General features: G+C 38.0%; 2 protein-coding genes across 2 annotated transcripts in view; both read left to right on the top strand.

The window, feature by feature from the left end:
• Positions 1-16,131, top strand: part of tyw1 (tRNA-yW synthesizing protein 1 homolog (S. cerevisiae)) — a 60,387-nt gene extending 44,256 nt beyond the window's left edge. The window contains exons 15-16 of the mRNA XM_085429199.1: positions 7,154-7,321; positions 14,577-16,131. Of these exons, the coding sequence (XP_085285325.1) occupies positions 7,154-7,321; positions 14,577-14,798 (390 nt within the window). The 3' untranslated portion in view covers positions 14,799-16,131. The remainder of the gene's footprint in view (positions 1-7,153; positions 7,322-14,576) is intronic.
• A 4,279-nt stretch (positions 16,132-20,410) lies between these two features.
• caln1 (calneuron 1) overlaps positions 20,411-23,157 on the top strand; it is a 76,962-nt gene continuing 74,215 nt past the window's right edge. The window contains exon 1 of the mRNA XM_085379653.1: positions 20,411-20,536. The gene's annotated coding sequence lies outside the window, so the exon portion shown is untranslated. The remainder of the gene's footprint in view (positions 20,537-23,157) is intronic.

The following is a 23,157-nucleotide window of genomic DNA, read 5'->3' on the forward strand; positions in this document are numbered from 1 at the left end:
CGTGGTGCTTCAAGCAAGTCTTTGCTTGATCGAGTTTATGATGTGCTCCTTTTTCAATCCAAGTTGTCTATTGAGACAGTTTATTATTGACATTCTCTCACAGGACTCTGTATTGACCCAACACTACATGCCATTTTATTATATTGAAGAGGCAGAACACTAACAAGACAGTGGGGAGCATTGTAGTGGAGAGGAAACCACCAAATATGGGACGTCAGACCTTGAAATATTTTTGGCTTGTCTTTTCTTATATGCCTTTCTTTAATGAAGGCAAACTACAAACCCACATTAACAGTTTTGCCTGTTCTCTGGAGTGTGTAAAAACGTCAGCCAATAAAAGACCACATCCTCTGGTACAGGAGACTAACAGCGATGCCGCATCCAGAGACCTTATCTCAACTTGGAAGCTAACATTTGAAGTGACTAGCAGTTGGATTGATACCAACTGATATACTGTATGTAAATGCATTAGGGCTTTAATTAAAATGTGATGCATGATAAGCAAACCGCTTTGTCTTGACGGACTTGAGACCATCACATACACACCTGTGCTGTAAATAGTACAACTTGCTGTTTCCTTGTCATCAGTGTATCTGCACAGTGATTACCATAAAGTACAAAGGTACATAAAGACAAAACTAATTTGAAAACATAGATGACAAATTATTAAGGATATTTTACACAATTCTTTGTTATTGATCACATTTAAGCAATATTTTTAATAATATATTGGAAAGTCATAACTTCTACAGCACTAATTTTGGCTTACTTCCTCACAAATACAGCCACATTTTATGTGGTAGCGGAAACAGCGGTACTTTATTGCTTTATTCAATGCCCACATTTGCCCTAGCATTTGTCCAATATTCAGTTGTACATATGTAATTATATATCTATCAGTCTTTATACAATTTTGGTCTCTCAAAGTCTGACCTTCAGATCACTGAAAATCACAGTGAAATCTCTGCCTCATCTTGACAGTTAATAATTTAAGCTGTCTCTCTTGCACAGGTCACTCTCAGGGTGAACTCTCCTTCATGTTATAAAGGCTTTTGTGTCTTTTCTTCCTTAATTATCTTTCTCTGTCACCCTCTTATCTCTCTGTCCTCCTCTTCCCTGTTTCCACAATGAAGAGTATATTGTCCCTTACTGAACAGATAAACTTCTCTGGCTACTGGCAGCTCTGGGCAAGCTATCAACTTCAGCATCATGGGTCCAGTAATTAGTACATCCCAGGATGGATTAATGACAGTATGATAGAGTGAATTCCTTTGTCATCATATCGCTAGCTCTCAAATTGGCTTTTACTGCTGACCGGTGGGGTTGCTTGGGCCTGTGAATGGCTTTAGTAGTTATAATAATCTTAACTTGTCCTTTTTTTTTTTTAAGATTTACAGTACTTTCCAACAGTCTTAAACCACCCCTTGTTTCTTTATATTTTGGTAGGAAAATTGGGAAAGAGTTGCAGTGATTTACTGAAACACATGCAGACATGGAAATATTATGTCTGCATGTACTATACCAAATACTATTAAAATAATAGTATTTGGTATGACCACCTTTATTCTTCAAGACTGAACTCTCTTTTTCTTTTGTCCTTTATTTGTCCAGTTTCCTCATTTTATCTTTAAGGACACACTGCACAGCATGCCAAGATATGCCAAGTTTTAGGTTTTTGGAAATCACCTTGTTTCAGCAAAAAATACAATTTTATTATCAAACGAAATTATCTTAGGTGTTTATGTATTTTAAATTGGTTCTTTCCCGAGTTGTCTGTTATCTGTAGACACAATACTAGTTAACCCTTGAGTTAGGTGCCATTCTTTCCTCATGAATAAATTCATAGGTCAGTGATAAATGGCTTAACAAACATGCTTCAGTCTAAAAGTCCAAAGGTTTGCGGATAGGATGAGGACAAAATGCTAGGTTTAAGAGTTTTTTGAGAGATTACGGGTAGCAGACTAGGAACATACTGAAGTGGGAAAATTTATGACATTGTTACCATAGTTATGATCAGAAACATCTGGAAACCTGAAAAAAATCAACTTAATTACCTTCCCAGTGGTATATTACAACAATTTTTTTTCAACAGTTGTTAAAAATGAGCCTTCAGAACAGCTTCAGTGTTCATTGAGTCTGTATGTGTGTACGTATAGCATCCATTAATTAAGATGAATTGTGGCTCTTTAAGAATGATGAATTGTATGCTTATGTGCATGTCCACCATCACCAGCAACAACACCTTTATTACTGACCCACTAATAACTAGTTCATCATCTTATGTGGCACAACACATTCTGCCTGTACAGTTTACCATCCTCTATCCAATTGCCCAGTGCCTAATTTATCATCTTAGTCCAGCATCAATACCATTTACTCTGCCACAGTCTCTCACTTGGCCTGAAAGGAAATGGATTACTGAGAGCAAAAGAGACACAGAAAGAGAAGAGCCAGGCCAGCATGTAAGTGTATTGAGATAAATTTGGTGAAAAGTGCACAGGGATATGTTGCACAGCGTGAGTGAGGCCTCAATGACCAACATTTATGATTTCCATTAAAGGTAAGAGACATAGATTATTTGAACAGGTGAGGGACTCTTATTATTTTTGCTCCATCTCTCCCACATAGTACAATATCTTCTACCATATATCTCAAAGATCTTTCCCCATCTCTTCCTGCTGCACACTCCTCCTGCCCAGGCCCCTTCCTGATGATTTATACAGAGTCCTGAATGGTTGATCTTTATTCAGCAGGCCTCCGGGCAAGGCTGATAACTCCAAGGTCTCCCATCAATTTTGTACAGCGCTCCCACTGTGTTTGCCCTCAGCCACCCAATTTCTGTCTTTTCAAACCCAACCCAAAGAAATTTTACACTCTGTGTTAACTTTTTTTTTGGTGCAGTGAATTTTCAATCAGTCTTAGAAGACATATGAGGTTGGATTAGTGTAGAAATGGCTGCAGCTCACAACTGGATTCACAGATCCCCTACAGCTCCTCAGTAGATTGACTAGAATAAATGTGAATGGCAGTCTTGAAATGGGTGGACCGGTGCGAGAAAGAGATCAGTTGTAAAACTGCTGTTTGGGTAGCCTCTCTCTGAGGAGTGGAGTAAATTCTCCAACAGAGAAATGAAACTGTTTGTTTCATTTGACAACCAATTCTTTCTTAGGTGAAAATGATTTTTTATTGGATTAAGAAGTTTTACCTCATCTGTCAGATTTGTGTTTTGTCTTTGTTTTTTTTAAATCTGGCTCTGTGAAATGGTGAAGCATCAACTATTTTTACTTCCCTGGACATGTCATGTCTTCAAACTTCCAGAGTTTGAAGCCACGGGGCGATCGTGGCTCAAGAGTTGGGAGTTCGCCTTGTAATCGGAAGGTTGCCGGTTCGAGCCCCGGCTTGGACAGTCTCGGTCGTTGTGTCCTTGGGCAAGACACTTCACCCGTTGCCTACTGGTGGTGGTCAGAGGGCCCGGTGGCGCCAGTGTCCGGCAGCCTCGCCTCTGTCAGTGCGCCCCAGGGTGGCTGTGGCTACAATGTAGCTTGCCATCACCAGTGTGTGAATGTGTGTGTGAATGGGTGGATGACTGGATATGTAAAGCGCTTTGGGGTCCTTAGGGACTAGTAAAGCGCTATATAAATACAGGCCATTTACCATTTACCATATTTCTAACAGACAAATTAGTACTTGGGGCTTTTTCTTTGGGTCTTACTTAACAAAGAATCTAAAAGATAACAAAAGCAGACTCAGAAAAGAAGAGTCACAGTACAGTATTTAAATAGTGGATTGTACCAAGAGTGAAAGAGATGATTTTCACAGCTTTAGTTACAGTGCTTAGTGGTGCAGTGGTTAATGTATTCGCCTAAAAGCAAAAGATCCTCCGTTTGAGAATGAGAGGAGACATAGATCCCTGGGAGTGTTGTTTCAGGAAAGGCATATGACATAAAAAATCAACAATGCAGATTCATCTACTGTGGTTATCTGAGCAGCCAAATTGAGTTTTTAGTGAGTTGTATGATGGTTTGCAGATGGTGGCACTAGCAAAAAGTAGGGGCACCAAACTGGAGGTGGCAGAGCTGAAGATATTAAGATTTCCATTGGGAGTGACCATTATGGACAGGATTAGGATTGAGCATTGTAATGGGCAGAGGAGAGAGAGTGGATATAGTGGGCAAAGGATGTTAAATATGAAGCTGCCAGTCATGAAGAAAAGAGGAAAACCACAGAGAACATTTTTGAATGTAGTGAAAGAGGACAAGCAGAGGATTGGTGTGATAGAGGAGGATGATGGGAGAGGCTGAGATGGAGGCAGATGAGGAGACCGCTAAAAGAACAACAACTGAAAAATGAAAACTGTGAAATACATGTTGACAACAATATATCATACCGAAGGAACTGTGTAAAACAGGGTCTTTCAGCTCATTTTCTTCAAGCTTATAAGAACTTATAAAATACTGTTCAGGTGTGCTTTATGCTGTGAAGATGACCTACAGCAGTATATTTAACAAAACCATTCAAAGGTTTGTGGCTAATGAAATTTTTATCTTTAGGCATTAACTTTATTGGTTTCACTGCCTTTCACTAAACTTATTGTGATTATTGTGAATCACACCTTTTATTTAAAGTTTATGCAGTTAGTCGTTACAGGAACATGATGCAGTGGTTCATGTGTAAAGCTTTAATTAAAATAAGTAATGGCTGGCTGGGTCTGTGTAAAGATTTCTTCAAAACACAGTTACGTCGTGTGCTGTGGATTCTTACTTTTAACTCCTCTGTAAAATTGTTTTCTTAAATGGTTTTAGGTAACATCTCTGTTTGTGAAGGTCCCCGACTCTTTCCAGTTTTTGCCATATCAATAATCATGTGTAAATACATCTATTTTTCCAGTTGTACAGGACCTTTTTTTTTTTTTTCTGAAAATCTCATATCTGAATAGGTACTACTGAAAACATTCCTTAAATCCTGATGCATACACTGATTTCTTCTTCCTCTGTACTGCTTTGAGAGGTGTACTGAACTATTAAGAGGCTGGCTCAGTGATTATTCACTAAGAAATACAAAAACTTCAAGCTCCGACAAAACAGTTGTCTGTGACCTCCACAATCTTTTTGGTGTATAATGCAAAGCCAAGAGCAAATGACAGTCTGACACGGGGTTTTAGTCTGCAGCAGATTCTTTCAGATAATGGCAAAAGTTCGTGAAAGGTGTATTCACCTTATTGCTTTCTCCTCTGCAAAAGTTTCTCTTTATCTAGCGCTAAATCACAACAGTTCAAGTTCAAGACCCCACAATAATACAGAGAAAACACCAACAATCAGATGAACCTTACGAGCAAGCAATTTGGCAACAACAGAAGAGAAACCTCAAGTAGAACCAGGCTCAGGGAGGGGTGGGCATCTGCCTTGACTGGTTGGAGATGAGGGGAGGATGACAAACTGTGGAACAGAGCCAGTGATTAATAACAACTAAAGATTAAATGCAGAGTAAGAGCCACTATTGATCAGAAGAGTCGCTGCTGTATATCAAGTCTTAACAATTTCACAAAATGAGCATTAGTTAGAGTGAGAAACATCAGGGTCAAATGAATCATAAAAGTCACTACATAAAAGGTGAATGGTCAGTTGCCAGTCATTGCCCTCATGGAGCCAACAAAAGGAACTCACTGCAGCTCAATTAGATTGTAATTGACTTGATCTGACTGAACAGGGTGATCCGAAGGGCCAGCTCTGTTCTAGGATGCCCTCTGGACCCAGTGGAGGTGGTGAGTGACAGGAGAACGGCGGCTAAGCTGTCATCCCTGATGGACAACATCTCCCACCCCATGCAGCAGACTGTGACAGCACTGAGCAGCTCCTTCAGTGGGAGACTGCGGCACCCACGGTGTGGGACGGAGAGATTTCGCAGGTCTTTCCTCCCCACTGCTGTCAGACTCCATAATAAAGACTTTAACTGAACAAACACACACATCCACACATGTGCAATAACACTAAGTGCAATAATCCTTTCTGTCATCGTTGTATTTTTACTCAGTTGTATATAGTATTTGTATTTGTATTCTATTTTTATCTTATTGTATATTTATTTTATTTTATTCTACTGTATATAGTATTTTATTTTATTCTATTCTGTACAGTTGTGTACTGTATTTATTCTTATTGTATTCTAATTTTTGCCTCATAACTTTTGCACTGTCCACTTCCTGCTGTGACAAAACAAATTTCCCACGTGTGGGACTAATAAAGGTTATCTTATCTTATCTTATCAATCAATTACAATCTGGATATTTTTATGCTTTACATTGAACATCTTTGTGGTTCCTTTAGATCTATATTGGTTTAGTTTACCAGTTTCTTTTTTTTATGTTTTTGTGGACTTCTGTCTAGTCTATCAGTTTCTCCACAGGATAATCTACTTTTGATTGCTGTACTCTAAAGAATTTTAAGCAATAATACTTTGTTTTCAGAGGAAAGTATTTGATCTAATCTTACAGTATCTCACACATGTTATTGGTCTGGTAAATATTTGAAAGTCATACCTGTCCATTAGTATCCAAAGTACAAGCTCACCAGAAAAGACTCTGCATTTTCCAGTCTTAGATATTTCACTCAGTTTAATTTTTCAGTATTGATCTTTTGATGAAGGCATGAATACAGAAGCATTTATGCTTTTAATAGCTGATGTTCAATCAAAAAACCACTTCTGTTAAAATATGTTTCTTGGAAAATCTATTTATGTGTTTAAAAAAGAGAGAAAGAAAACAAATGGAGTACTAAGCAACTACAAGTGGATGTGTTTTAATGCTCTACAATGGCTGTTTTGCAATTTTAAAGACACCGATTCAGATATGATCTAAAAATCGAACTAGTTCTTCCTTTGCTCAACATCTCAAAAAGCTTTTATTAATGTAATGCCTTGTAGTTCGTGCAGTCTTGCTGACAGACACTGTGACACTAAAAAAATTACTCTGTCACTCAAACTAAGGCCTTTGTATGGAGACAAAAAGCTGTTTTGCTGAAGTTTGTGCAGGAAATTATTTGTCCTTTACTTGCATTGTTTCTCTTCTGTATTTTGTGGGGTAAAAATATGTTTGTTAAAATCTGTAAATCTTTCTTTTCTGTACTCTGTTTCTGATTGTCTGCTCATGTGTCTCCAGGGGGTGACATACTGCGGGGAAAGCTCTGCGAGTAGCCTGACGATGGCAAATGTTCCCTGGCACCAGGAAGTGGTCACCTTTGTTCAGCAGCTAGCTGACATGTTGCCTGAATATGAGATTGCCTGCGAACATGAGCACTCAAACTGTCTGCTCATTGCACACACCAAGGTAATAACTCCTTCTAAGCCTCCAAAGGTTTGTACAAAACTACATAATGTAGCACATCTGAAGTTTTTGACAACTAAAGAATATTTGATACACAGTTATTATTTATTTGGAGTTTCTTCTCATCATTGATAATTACTTGGATGTCACAGGGATCCAAGTAATTCCACACATTTGATGCAATTAGTGTCAGTTCAAGGTTTTAAACTTATAGTAAGGTCTGTCACTTAATGTGAGGAAGATAATTGTCTAATTTTCGTGCTTTGCTCAAGATTATATGACTTTTTTGACAGATAATCTAGAAAACGTACGTTTTTAAACATTATTCCACAAGAAATTGATTTTCAGGAAGTTAGTACCATCTATGCATCTGATGGAAAATTCTGATTCCTTCTAAAAACTATGAACTTGAAATTAATAAAAAAAAAATTAATGTTATCATTAGACGATACATAATTCTCTGTAGTTTTCCAGACACATGCCTTTTTATCTGTTTTCTCTTCTAAGGTTGTTTTCCAGGCAGCCCAGTGCAGGTTCTTAGTTTTAAAATTGGCTTTTTGATTTTTATCTTGTTTCATAATTTATATAGTTTAGTCTGCTGTCTTTTGAAAACGTCCAAGCATCAGGAGGAATTTACTTCTACAGAGGCAAACCCTCAAAAAAGTTCCAGTCAGTGTTGGGTTCTGCCAAGGCGACTGTCCATCAGCAGTTAATGAATGATGATTAATTGCCATCTTGGCTCTCTCTGACAGGAGAAATTCAAGGCAGCCAGCAAGCAAGGCACCCACACCTGCCTATCACAAAAACACATACACACATAGTAGGAACTCTGTTTGATGTACAGTCACAATTTATGGGAGTGCCAGTGCTCCTTATCCTCCTTTTTTCATTTTCATTTTTACATTTTTTTTTCAGGTTGGGGGCAATGGTCCAAGTGTTTCTCTCTGTGGTGTGTTTGTTGACTCCTACTGCCGATTTCTTTTTTTCATTTAAATGCAATTGCTTGAAGCTATATATATAAACTGCATATACTGTAAACATCATATCTCTTGAGTCTTGGAAGATTTGAGATATGATTCTAAATAAGCTTTAGTTTTAGAAGTGCTGGCAGCATTGCACAAAGGATGGAGTGGATGGAAACGTTAGCCTGGCTAATGGTGACCATTCTTTTCCAGACTTGAATATCAGTAGCGCTACTGATATATATAAACACACTTTTAATATGTGCACTGCACTAAGCAAATGGATCAGAGACTTCCACTGAATAATTACTGCAGTGATTGTGTTTTGGCTGGCAACGGGTCATTTAACCTTAACTGATGCAGTGAATAGCTTCTCATTTCTTAAAATACCATCATGGTGGTTGTGGAAAACATTGCATTTCTAAATGCTAAAATTGTTTATTTATGTGCTGAAAGTACTGAAACTGAGTTAAGAACCGTCAAACACATTATTCAATCTTGAAAGTTAATGGTGAATGATCATCTTTGTGGTAGAAATGTGGTCGAAAAGCATCCTGAATGATCATGATTGGACGTCACTTAAACATTTGGAAAAATCAGTAGAAAAACAGTAGAACTCAGAACTCAGTTCTACAGTGTGTTGTGAGGGGATTTCAAGGGATTGGGACTAAACACTTTAGCCTTAAGAAAACCACTTATTAATTACACTAGTCATAAAAAAGGTTCAGTTGTTAAATAGCATAAAGTCTGGACTTTAGAGCAATGGAAAATGGTCATCTGGTCTGATAGGTCCAGATTTATTCTGTTCCTGACTGATGATCAGGGAAAGAGCTGGATGAAGTGATGGAGCCGTCATGCTTAGTGCCTACAGTACTGACCTGTGGGAGCATCACGATGCCAGGAGTCATAAGGCTCAAACTGTGAAATGGTGATCCAGGGAGTAGGAGACATCATTTTCACACAGATTAGCACAGAGTCCAGACTTTAATCCCAGTGAGAATCTCTGGGATTGGGCCGTGGTCCAGCTCTCCCACCAACAGCACTAGATCCTGACAAAAAATTAACAAAACTCTGAATAGGAATAAATATTGTAACACTACATAGGCTTATTGAAGCCATGCCACATATTGTAACCAATCATTAACTTGTCGGAGATAGCAATGAGGTGCAATGCTTATTTAACATTAGCGACGAATTATTAGGTCTGGGAATCTAGTGGACCTTGTAGTTCATCGTATTATCATTAAGTTTCTAATGTTGTAGAAAGCAAAACATTAATTACACTGCAATACTTGTATATTCACTTGCAGGAGACGGTTTACATGTTTTATGTTTGCTCTTCAGAATCTGTTTCCATGTTATTTTTAACAGGAATAATAATATGATACCATATCAGGCAGAAATAGTTTGGGGTGTTTTTTGCTGATTAGAATATTTTGGATGGATCTTAAAAGTCGTACTCATGACACTGAATGTTAATAATATGAATATGTTAAGATTGTCGTTCTGTTCTCAAATTCCGTGTGAGATTTATTGATAATTAGACAAGCGTTTTGACTTTATGGAGATAAACTGGAATGTAAGCCCATAGATGGTACAAGTGCACAATAACTATTCGCTGTTTGTGTCTTTTTATCTTTTTCTTCTATTTTTCTTCGGACTTACACTTGCGCGAGTATGTTGTTTCCTGTATCACACAGTCCATCTGTGTGTTTGTCTGTATCCACCTGAACTCACACATACTGAAAGAATGTGAATATGTTTTTGTGTCTATATTTAAGACCATACTGCAATTTATAAAACTGCCAGGGAGAAATTGGATTATTATAGGTTGTTATTATTAATGAAACTAATGAGCAACGTTAATAAGAAACTGAATTATATCTTAGGTGGGATTAGCAAAAAAGGCAAAAAACCTCAAATATGGAAGCACTTAATTTTAAATTGTGCATAAATACTATTCAATGTTCAAATTTGAGCGACAAGTTAAAATACTCAGCTGTCAAGGACCATTAATTGAAAGGTCACCGCAGTAAGAGGAGTAATCCCTCAAATTCCTTAACCAAAAAGAGTCAGGTAAAGCCTTTTATTTATTCGCCCTATGAAATCTAAAACTAATAATAATTCAACTTCATAGGAGATGATGATCACCATCATCTCTAAATATACCAAAGCGCCAAATGGTAAATGGTCTGTATTTGTATAGCGCTTTACTTGGTCCTAAGGACCCCAAAGCGCTTTACACTATACACAATCATCCACCCATTCACACACACATTCACACACTGGTGATGGCAAGCTACAGTGTAGCCACAGCCGCCCTGGGGCGCACTGACAGAGGTTTAAAGCCAGTACCTGCCTTAGATATATCTCTACAGTGCTCTCCAAAAGTGCCCTGAAGTCAGAGTGAAATGTTTCCTTTTGCTACTTTAAGCTTTGTAATTTCTCATGAAAACATAATGCAGTTTTTTGTTATGCTATTTAACAGTTAACTGTAAGTTGAAATGTGATTCAGCTGTTAACACATGCTCAGAGCAGTGTTAATTTTGACTGCAAATTTTGATTTAGTTTTAACTATAGTCTTTTGAATAAAACATCAACTTAGACATCGAGATTTTTTTTTCGTTTTAGTCGACAAAATATAAGACTGTAGTAGACTAAATATAAAGTTGATTTAGTTGACTAAAATGTAAAGTCTGAAAGTTTGTCATGCTTTTACTGGCATCAAATGTGAAATGTGCATGTCTAATCTTCTCTTCCACCCAAACGTTGACATTTTGCTTTTTACACAAGTTAATTAGTTCTGATTGGATCTGGTTGCTCCAGAATATTTTCATCCCATTTTCATTTTTTAACAAAATTGTCAGTGCATTTCATCAGTTTTTGGCCTGGTGTATTAGTTTTTATTTAGTTATCGTCCTAGTTATGGTCAGGAAATAAAGGTCCCTGACAAAGACTGTGACACAAATTTCAGTGAAATTTACACTGTTTCAGTTGGTACTTTATAGATGAGTTCATCAACATTTATAGTTTTAGGCAGAGGAAAAGAAACCGCTGTTGGTGCACCAATGCCAAAGTGTGACTGGAGCAACTACATAGACCAAAGTAAAGAAATAAAAGGAAAATCAAAATTGAATGAAAACTTGAACCTCTGAATGCCTCCCAGTTATTTCTGTGTAAATATTTACCAATGTGTGCGTGCTGGCACACTGCTGTCTTTGGGCATTCATCAATAATCCAGCAACTTTGGGAATTGAATTCACTTTTAGGTTCCTCTTGTGAATGAGACTGTTTTGCTTACAGGTCTTAAGGGTTTTGAATGTCTTTGTGCAGCAGGAAGAGAAATCAGAATATGAATTCCTTCAGGTTTTATGTCAACTTACATAACAGCAGAATTTAATATGCATCACAGGGAAGCACATCAGTCTCATTTTGTGGGTGTGTGTATTATGAGTGTGTCTATTTCTCTATAGCAACTAGCAATAGATCCTCCTTGCACTGACACATCATCATCATTAGTTACTTTTCAACTGCTGGGATCCTCCCATAGCTGGGCATTTCTTTCTCTTTGAATCTCTGCCTCTCTCATCCATCGTTTTACTTTTCCTGCCACCCTTTTTTCTCTTTTATCTCTTCTCTCTTTCCCTTCCCTCGACTTTTCTCTGTTATTTTCAGTCTTCTTTCATCCTTCTCGGTTTCATTTCTCTAAGAGCACGGTGCAACGAAAAAACAGTTGAGACCCAACCTTGTTTTTATGAAAGGCGAGCTGACTTGCACATCAGTGCTTTCACTAGACTTGTTTAGTTTTTGTTTCAAAGCCTAAATTAAGTCAAACCTTACATCAAATGTTTGAACGTTTATTATAAATGTAGGAACAAAAACATCCTTGTCCCTTCTGGGCTACTGTATGTGTTACATGTGCCTGCATAGAGATGTATTTTTCAAAGATCTTGAGTCTACTTTTAATACAAATTATGCCAGGTACATTGCAGAGTATGTCTCCTCAATATTTCTATCTTTGGTTTTGCAAGTTTTCTACCAGTTTAATGACAGTGCTGTAGTCTTTTGACATTTCTGTGATCCATCTCACAGAGTGAGATATTTTAACTATCTGCCCTGAAGCTATCGTTTGATTGCTTTTATGAAAGGTTGTTTTTGCACCGGGCTGTGCAAAGCACTCAGCGTGGTAGTGCATTGGTAACCTGTAGGTGCTATGAAGAGCTATGTTTGTTTCTGGTGTTTTTGCTCTTTTAGCCCCACGACAACGTCAAATCTTAAATCTTAATAGACAAAGCACTTCTTTGTAGTTAGGTGGTAAAATTGTTCACTCTAATTATTATCGCTGCATCTCATGTATACTTTTTTTTTTATCATTGTGGGGTGGAGGGTTAAGGCTTTTTCTTTTTTGTGATTAACTTCTGCTGTTTCCTTTCTGTTCAAGATAACTTTTTAACATATTAGCATTTGACATTTACATGGCTTCTATCAGGCTACACACAGGACTGCACACAAGTGCCTCTCCTGGTTGAATACCTCCCTCTGCAAAGCCAAAGAGCTACGTAAATCCAGCATAACTTGGAAGAGTTGTTTTTTCCCCTCTACTCAGAGCACTGTGCTTATTTCGAGTTTACTGTACCTCCAGTTGATTATAATCTATAGACAGAAAAGCTGGAGCGGTCTTCCATCCATCCAGTTGCTGAGAGCTACAGCTCAGTGACATGTTCTGACATGAAAGTAGCTCATTTAGTTAGTTAAAACCGCTGGGTGCCTGTTCTCCTCTAAGACGGCACAGCTTTGCTCTCACAGAGACAGTAATTGTTTACTGACATGCCAGCTAAGCAAATATAGTCCTTCCTCATTACAACAAACATCAACTCCCAACAGGTGATGGTTCCATTATTTTGACTCTTCTTGGGCTTCGTTAGAAGTGGCAAAGAGATTTTCTCTAATGACCGACGAAGGCACTGGGTCATCAACAGGCTAACGTTCAAAAGCCATTTACCCTCAGTGAGGCATCATTAGTCTTTAAAGGGGCAAATCAGCATTCATGAGTAAAAAAGAAATTCATCAAGTTGCTATATTTTTTTCTTTTTAGAAGAAAGTCAGTGATGTGATGTTACTCTCTTTTCCACTTGTTTATGAATAAAGTGGTAGGAGCAGTTTGGTGTGTGAAAATTTTAAAGTGGTGAGCCCAAGTGCACTCATGGGGGGTCAGGCTAAAGCAGCAGTGAACCTGAAACAAATTTTAAATGCTAAAAGCACAATGTTTGTCCCCAGTGACAACATGGTGACATTTTGCATCCAGTTACAGCTTATAGAAAACTTCCAAGTCTTCAGGGACCACTTTGAAATTCAAGCTTTGCTGTAGAGTTAGCTATAAATAGCATCAAACTTCAGAGAAGTTTGGTTTATATAACACACGCTTGCTTCTTTGCCTGCCCCCTGTTTCTTTTCAGTCTTTCCCACCTTTGCTGATAACAAGGAAAACATCGTATTGTATCAACTAGAGAGCACTGGTGCATGCTGGGAAAGTAGAGGTCACGCTCTTCACCCACTGTGCTCGTCAGGGAAAACAGGCAGGCTTAGCGAATGATGATGGAGGCTCTTCCCTCACTGTCAAACACACAAGCTGTTCTCTCTTTCCCGGGTAGTTTGTGTGCCCCACTCAATAAACACACACACACACACATATTCTTTCTCCACGCTCCGCTGCCCATTTATCTCTGCTCTTTTTTTCTCTTTAGTGAGATGGATGGCAAATTGGGTGATGAAGAAGGAAGCAGTGATTGATAAAACAAGTGATGGGATTGGAAGGGAAGTGGTGGAGTTGATGAATCCCACACCATTTAAAGAAAGGCTCAACTTCTAGCCAGTGGTGAATGTGGAGGAAGAAGCTCTTTAATTAATGTTCATCTTTCACACCTGTGAATTATTTATGGTTGAATTTACAGCACACAACACTTATGTGTTTGTGTGGTAATTTGCTGAGAGCCTTTGCTTTCTGCTTTGCTTCAGTTCCAGTGAAATATCCTGTAGAAATGAAATGTGTGCATCTCTTGTTTTACTTTCATGAAATGACAGATGCATGAAATTTGATGGGTGATATTATTTTCTGATACGGAAACGGCTGACATCAGTGGACATGGTGTCAGGTGGCCGTCTCCTTAAATTAGTGTTGAATTGCAAACAGGCTTAGCAAAAGATTTGCAAAAGCACAGATCCCTAAACTCTACTTGGATTACTGCTTGTTGCTCATCTGCAACCTTGTTTCTGTCTTTTTGTTTCTGTGGTTTTAGTTCAAGATGGATGGCGAGTGGTGGACATGGATCGACTACGAACGCTTTCAGGAACTGATCCAAGCTTATGATGAGAGTGGAGGACAGCAGACTTTCTCTGCCTTGGACTACGTAGCCAAGACTCCCAGCTGGGCTCTGTTTGGAGCCCAAGAACAAGGTTTCGACCCTGCTGAGACACGTTTCCAACGACGCAACAAAAGCAAAGACATCTCAGGATGCTGATAGATGGATGAGCGAGCGAGAGAAACCAGACAGAGGTAGAGTTGCTATAGTGAGCACCAATACTTAAATAAAAAACGGAAAATTAAGGGTTTGTTGTTTTTATTGCTATCCTCTTGGAGCTTCAGAGTTATTTGTGTGTCTGTATGTCCACAGCTGCCTTCCTTGTCATGTGGACTCCCTGGTTTAATTTTTCTTATATTTCATTTCTTTTGACATAACCTCTAAAATCAGCCATGGACCAGAAGAAATTTACTCACTCCTGTTTTCTAGGAATTTGCCGGAACATCAGGTTATTGCTTCTTTTTCTTCATAGATGTGCCTAGATCTTTAAAATACCCCACTTTTTGAAATTATTATTATAAATATGAATGGCATTGATCCTTGTAATAAGGCAGTGGCAATATTTTACTTTGTTGAAGCCATTGACGGGTTTTTCGCACGATCTTATCTTCATTTCTAAAGCTTTTAAATCTAGGTTTTAGTGATGCAACTGCACAGCACAGGACAAGATTAGCACATAAGGAGTAGTGCCTATATTTCTCCTTATGTTGTCCTTGGGAGCACCGCATCTTTCCCGGGCACCTTTGCTCTTCCTCCTACTCATTAGGACTGTGGTTGTTTTTATTTAGAAGGAAAAGAGTTGAGCAGTGAGAGAAGTGCATCAAGGCTGCACCTCCATGGGAGAGTCTTTTTACAGCACATGCTTCTTGATGCTCTCTTTTTTTCCAGTTTTCTTCCAATGCATTGCATTCTCTGTTTTCTCGCATTGTCACCTTTGACTGGTTTCAGCACTTCGTATCTGGATGATAGAAAATATGTAGCGTTTCAAACATATGATGTGGCTGTTTTATTAAAAACAAAATCATGTGTTTGAAGTATTTCAGTACCGCAGTCATAAAAAAGTCAACATTTTGTGTTTGATCATTTGAGCTAAACTAAGAAATGTTTAATATGATAAAGCAGGCATGCTTCTCTTACTGTTTTACATCAAAAACTCAGAATCTTAGTCTATAACAGGTCATAGCTTAATTTAAACAACACTGGGTACAAAGATGAACCAGATTAAGGTTTAAGTTTAGATTGGATTGGTACTGTAATGCTGCTTTTTGCTGGTTAAATTCATATGTACCATCAAATGTTTGTCATGTCAGAACAATGCAGAACCTCTACTAGTTTGTTATTCAGTCCATATGTAAAAAACTTTTCATGGATGAAAATCTACAGAATCACATGAATTTGGTTTGTTTTCTCAGGTCTCTGATGTGGTGGTGTGTTAATGTATCACTGTAATAGATGTCTTTGCAATAAAGTTCTTTCTCACTCGTGAATTTCATACAGTTCAACGAGATCTTAAAGCAAATAACAATAACTTACTGTACTTCTCGCAGTTTTTTGTTGACTTTTTACTTGCAGCAGTACTGAGAAGTTGACTTTTTTTTTTTTTTTTTAAATGACATCAGAAACAGCAGTATGCGACATTACGTGATGGCAGAGCTTCAGTTCATCCTTTGTCATTTTTTTTTTTTTATTTTTTTTTTATTTATTTATTTTTTTTTAATAAATAGGACAGGGGGAATGAATGAGAGAAAGAGGGAGAGAGAAAGAAAGAAAACCAAAGGGGAGAAGAGACGGTGAGAAGGGGGGGGAAGAGAGAGAAAAAAAAAAAGAACTCCTGGGTCACCTGTATGGAGAAAAAAAAACAAACAAACAAAAAAAACAAACAGAGGAGACAGCAAACAACAAAGAGTAACATAATAATAGAGAAAACAAAGCACCATCACAATAAACTAGCTAGCCATAGATATCAATATTTACTAAATAATAAACGATATTGTGCAGCACGCAAGATAGACAGCGCACAGTGTGCTTTGAGGCAGCAGCCAAGAAAGCTTTAGTCCGCGTCTGTGAATACCCATGTGTGCATACCTGTGTGGATCAGCATGCTTGCATTCCAAAGGTTTCTCCATGTAATGATCTGCTAGTTGACATTTTAACAAAGGAATGATTGTGGCAAAAGTTTTCTAGGCTGCACTTAGAGGCCAGTATTGAGAAGTTGACATTTTAACAAAGGAATGATTGTGGCAAAAGTTTTCTAGGCTGCACTTAGAGGCCACAAGGAGAGCACTAACCGAACAAAAGTGATTCAGACATACAGCAGCCCCTTTTTTAAATTTCTACATGTAACTTTGGCACTTCAGAAATAAAAATATTAAAGGTGATGGTAGTGGTGAGTTAGGCATTTTTACAAACACATTATCCTCTACCCTCTACAGAAAACTTGCATTATTAAGTGAAGGAAATGAAGGATTAAGCCATCCTTCATTTCTTTATATTAATAAATAGAGAGAGAAAATGCTATGTATTTTTGGGGACTTTCATTTTTTTTTTTTTTTTTTTTTTGTTATGTGTAGACACAAAACTAATTTGTCCCTTGAGTTTATTGGCTTTTTTATGCTTGAATGATTCATAGATAAGTGTGAAGTGGCTTAACAAACAAGCAAAAAAACAAAAAGGGACTGGATTGAAAATGAGTCAAAAAGCAGCCAGTGTCCAAAATCTGGGGACTGGGGAACTATTGCTTCAATAAATTAGAAGCAAGGGACATAAAACTCACGGTGGCATTTAACTGTTCAGAAATTGTGTTCTTTTCAAAATACTGTGTGTCTCATTTTTAGTCCACAAGGTGTGGAGTAATTTATGTAAACTGAGTCTTCGTGCAGTTGGAAAATTCTTTGAGCTGTAGTATTGTTAGGTTTTTAAGATTATATATGGCCAGGTCGGGCATAAAGTCACTATTTAGCTATTTCTAAGAAAGCAGGGCTTCATAGTTCCTGCTGATGCGAGAAATGTTGAGATTCTTGAGTGTGGAGATTGTGGGGTAAACTGAAAGGTTAAATAAGTAGAGCTGCATGGCTTCATCTTTATTTCAGTCTGCAATTACCACAGACAAAAGAAAAGAAAGCTGTCTGGTTGTCTACTTCTATATAAGAGTAGGTGGATGGCTCTACCACAGATAATAGCATTTTTTTTCTTTCATTTTGCAATCAACAAGAAGCAGTTCCTTTTTTTAGTTTTTTAAATAGTGGGGCACATATCAAAAATAGCTGTAAAACATTAATAAGCACCAGTAATTTGTAATTGATATATACTGTCCTTCACAAAGTTGAGGTAAAAATGCCATACGTGACTTTTAATCCGAATGCATGTAAAGCATGAGAGCACATTGCAAATTTACGGTTATTTCTGGCTTTATTGGTTTAACTGTACCCGTCTCTGTAGTTTATAGTGAAATCTCAGACACGTCAGGAGTGGGAATCTGCCTGCCTGCGGTTTAAGTGACTGGTAATGACTGGTAATAGCTCCTTTTCCACAGGGGACTCATGATAAGAGAGCAGGATATGCACATTTTTTGTTGTTAAGTTATTTGCCTCCTTGAAGACAGAGCTCCCATTGAAAGAACGTGATACTGATGCATCATTGGGTTGATGAAGTGTTATGTGCAGTAGGTAAGTCTGACTGTGTTGAGGCAAAGGTTCATTTGAAGGTGATTATTAAAACATCTAATTTCAGTTGGATTTGATTGATTATTCATCATCGATTCACTCACAACCTTGTGAATAGTGAATAGCTCAGCAGATAGAGGTCATCTAATAATTAGAAGGTTGGTGGTTCGATCCCTTGGTGCATATTTGGTCTGCATGCCAAATATCCATAGGCAAGATACTAAAAATTCCCATTTCACTTAATGGCTTGACTGGTGTATTTTAGTTTTTTATTCATTACATAATCTTAAATCTGCAAATGTATCCGCCGAACATGGCCGTTATTTTTATTGTGTTATTGTGCAACACATTTAACCAGCACTGCCTCCTGCCAAATCTTAAGAGTTTGTGTGATTAAGCAAAACAAATGTCTAATGTCAAAAGGAACATAATGAAAGCATGTTGTTACGTCCACAGTGGAATAATGGATTCAAAATAATAATTTCCCCATGACTGACACGTTCCCACTTGTGTGCTTGCAATGCTTATTGCCATTAAGACTGGAAACTGGTGCACTCTCAAAGTCACTTTGGATTCAGGGGTGCTTTTTACCAAATAGCTTTAATGTCAGTGTAACTTTGAAATGTCTCCAAAAGAGTTTTATCCAGTAATGCTGTGAAGCACTTTGTTGTTGCAGTTGCAGGTGACAGTTCTGGGTTCAAGACTGTTTCCAGAGAAGGCCATTCCAATATACACAAGGATAAATCTAACTGAATAAAAGTATTTCTTTGCATGGAGAAATTGTTGTTATTATTATTACTATTACTGTTATTGTTGTTATAATGTGAAAGCATTTTTAAATGAGAGAGAAGTCGTGTCCATGTGCTCTAGGAGGACTGATGGAGGATGATCTCTGCTCTGATCTCTCAAACAATACTAGCAACTCAAACAAACTGACCTACGTAAACAAAGGGGAAATTTAAATAGTCGCTGATCAGCACACAAAAAAGGGGTAGAACACAAACAACCTAACTGAAACTAGCATAACAATTTCCAATTCCCCTCCTGATCCAGAGTTATGGTATGTGCCAATTTGCTGGTCTCCATATAGGCTTGCTCCTCCCCTTTTCCACCTCTTGGCTCATCAATCAAAGGACTGGAGCAGCTGCAACTGAGGTCACTCAGAAAACAAAGATTAAATCATACATAACAGTCTAAACTAAAATGTGCGCACTTATTTTAGAATGCAGTATTATGTGAATATGTAAATTAATTCTAAACCAAAACTAGTTATTTATTATCCTGTAAATTAAATCCTATATTTAAAGAAAGAAAAATGTGAGTGTAGTGTTATGTGTAAGCCTCTAATATTTGGTGGCTATTAACACTGTGTGGCTGTAACTGCAGCCATCACAACTTATTTCATCCAAAATGCTTTGTTAGGTTCAGATGTAAAGTGCCATTTTAAAGCAGGGGCTACCAAGGGATATTATTTTTGGCAAGTAGGAAATCACTTTTAATTATTTTCCAGGTAGGTGTGGAGTCCACTGTCTCTTTGGAGCCCAAAAGAGTACGAGCAAGGGTCATTATGGGGATTTGTCAATGAATCATCTCCTTTACAGCCATGGTTAAAAATTGTTTTAGGTGTTCATTTTTTTCTCCTGTTTATGTCCCAGAGGGACATCCATTTAAAGCTGCTGCCAGTGTGTACAAGCTCACAGGTAGCTTCTGATTGTGAGGCTGTAAACACTTTGTCTTCAAGTCCATGGATCATTCTGCTTTCAGCATCCACTCAGCACTGTAACCTGGGAGTAAACTGTGTATTTATAAAGGTGGCATTTTTAAGGGTGTGTCTAGAAGCATCCTTTATACTAATGTGCCCAGACCTCATGGGAATGTGAAAGTGATAATGGTATTTGCAGATGACTGGTAAATGTGTTGGAGGACATGATTGCGTGTTTTCAGAAGAGAAAAAAGTCTGTTTGCCTCACTGGCGAGTTTTCACAGCCTGTTTCAAACCATTACTCAGTGCCCCTTCTTCGTCTTCAGCGTTTGTGGGCAGCGTGTAGACTTGTATGTATATGCAGATAATGTTTATAACTGTGCATCTGTGTGTTTCCTGTTTGGGCCAGATGTCCAAAGAACCTGGGCTATAAGCAGCTTCCTGTTCCTGAGTTAATCCAGTCTGTGTCCATGTGCAACAGACCATCAGTCCTAGTTGCTTTACCTGTCTCAAAAACCTGCTCCTGGATTGTGGTAAGTCAAATCTTTGACTTCCTGTTGTCAGGTGACCCTTCGCACTTTTAAGTTGCCTGCTGACAGTAGATTTAGATATGTCTCCTCATGATTTATGACAATATTATATAACAAAACTAATCTTTTTAGTAATGTGAATGTCAGCATTAGTGTTAACAGAGTCATGTGAGTGAACTGAGGCTTATTTTAAATATTATTTTGTGGGGGATTTTCTAGTGGGGCTGTGACAAGAAATGAAAAAAAGAATAAATATACATAGTGTACTCTACTGAATACTTTCTTTGGTGTATTGTGCTTTGAATAATGACATGCTCATTGTTCATCTTTGGTCTAAAATGTCTGAAAAGGCTGACCTATAAGCCTGCTTACACCCAGCTGTGTTTATATCTATAGTACCTGTACATTCAGAAGCTTCTGTGACTGCTTTGCTTGTCTGTCTGTACATAAATGAATTCAGACGTGCAGGGACGAGTGTATCGGCACTCTGTCAAATCAACAGATTTCAAGGGAGCAGGAGCCAAATGTTAGGATGCCTGCTGCCAAAGAGGAAACTGCTGAAAAAAATAAAAGCCTCACACAACTGAAACAGGGACCCATATCTGGTATTATAATGCTTTATTACAAGCTAATGCATTTTCCTTCAGTTCTTATGTTACATGTTCAGATTGCTGTGGTTCAAATGTGGCAGGAGAGCACAAATCACACCCCGAGAATGTGTGATGGGAATCGTTCTGCTCCAGCTTCTTTCTCGTGCACTCAAATTCATTTGTCACATCACTTGAAGCAGCAGTGAAGCTCAACTGTTAGTACAAGCCCACAAATGCTCTATCAACACATACACCTGACCTCCTATTGGTTGACTAAATTAACTTTGCTCACTCATTTATCATCTGGGTCGTCATAGTGCGTTACTCAAAGATGCAACTGCTTAAAAACTGACATTTGCCCCCAGAAGTATTGGGATGCTGTATTGGTTGGTTGTAGCGTGTCGTGTCTGTATGAGACAGGTGGGGCGAACGACCTTGATTTAGCTCATATGCTAATTCCCACTTAAAACAAAGTGACTCAACCAAATGACCGTCTAATGAAAGCATCGCCTCACATATTGATGCTTTATTTTCAAAGGAGGATTTGCATTCTAATGGTGTAATGAATTCTCGCCTGACTGCTGAGTGGTGGTAAATCACACAGCAATGCGATGAATCATAGAAAATCTGTCTCAATAATGAGTGCTGAAATGCATGCAGGGCGCAGACTGATTAGGAGAGATAGGTGCTAATTGCCTGCTGTGTGTCCTGGATCATTGTTTCTTTCCTCAGGCTCAGCTGTCATATGGTCTGTTTCACAACTCTGTGAATAAAAGGGGAAACGTCCATGCAAACATTTGACACCATCAAAAGCAATTAGCAAAATCAAGCTGAAGGTTAAACTTCTTTACTTTCTTTTTTGCTTTCTTGAGCACCATTAATGTTGACCTGCAAAATAACTTGTATCCAAGTCAAAATACCTAATTTCACAAAATTAAGTATGAAGAAAGTACAAAATGACCAGGCTATATCTCCCTTTTCTGGCTTCACCTACTGTAATATAAGAGTCACATGAGTCACCTTCATTCATATACTGTACCAACCCAAGAGGCACCTATCAGCTCTCACGCCGTGGCAGCTGGGATAGGCTCCAGTCTCCCTGTGACCCTGAATTAGATAAGCAGAAGAGGATGGATGGTAACAAAATAATAAAATACTAGAATTTCATTCAACAAAATTTCATACTACTACCCATGTCAGCACACCTGTCACTTAAGACAGCAATCCCCTCACTCCAGTATGTAAACATATGCAGACGTTATGAACTTCTCTGCTGTAAAGTTTGTTATTTTCATGTGATAGTCTATGAGGATTGTTTATTTTTTGGAGCCAGCCTCAAGTCCCATGAAAGGAACCGCGTCATTTAAGCCTTGGCTTCATTTTTCAGCTCCAGAGGTTACCACTTGTTACCTCATTAACATAACCCGGAATCTATAATCTATACCAATCTATCAATCTAATCAATCTATCAATTTACCCGTGAGTATGATCAGTCACAAACATGGGCAGGCCCAATCCACAGAGTAACATAAAAACAAGAAGGAAACTATAATATTAGAAAAATATGAAGCTGATAATGCAGTCTGAAAGCAACACAGCTCCTAGAGCTAAAGCGGAGGAGAGCAGAGCAGAAAGAGGGACTGTGCACATGTAAAAGCTCTGTATGAAAAGCACTGTATTAATGGGTGCACTTCAAGACTTTTGAGTGGCCACAAATAATAGAAAAGCTCTACATTAAAAAAAAATCAATCTAAAATTAAATCCAAAAAAGGCAATCTAAGGAAAAAGAGATCGTCTCATTTAGCAAACTTCACTGCCCATCACCGAGGTGCCATAATGACGCCTATAATTACTTCTGTATTTCATTGAATTAATGAATTGGTTCAATGAAGAAATTCCTATGTTATGTAAAACTTATTCTTAGATATTCTTTCAGCTTTAACTTTATCAGTGTTAAACTGTCTGAGAGCAAAAAATAAGCACATCTAAAAACATAACACAGACTGACTTCCAGTGCAAGGCTTTATTGGTTAT

The sequence above is a fragment of the Rhamphochromis longiceps genome, linkage group LG14 (genome assembly GCF_057381845.1).
Source record: "Rhamphochromis longiceps isolate RC_006_pf linkage group LG14, R_longiceps_female_GT1.1, whole genome shotgun sequence".
NCBI classification, from domain to species: Eukaryota; Metazoa; Chordata; class Actinopteri; order Cichliformes; family Cichlidae; genus Rhamphochromis; species Rhamphochromis longiceps.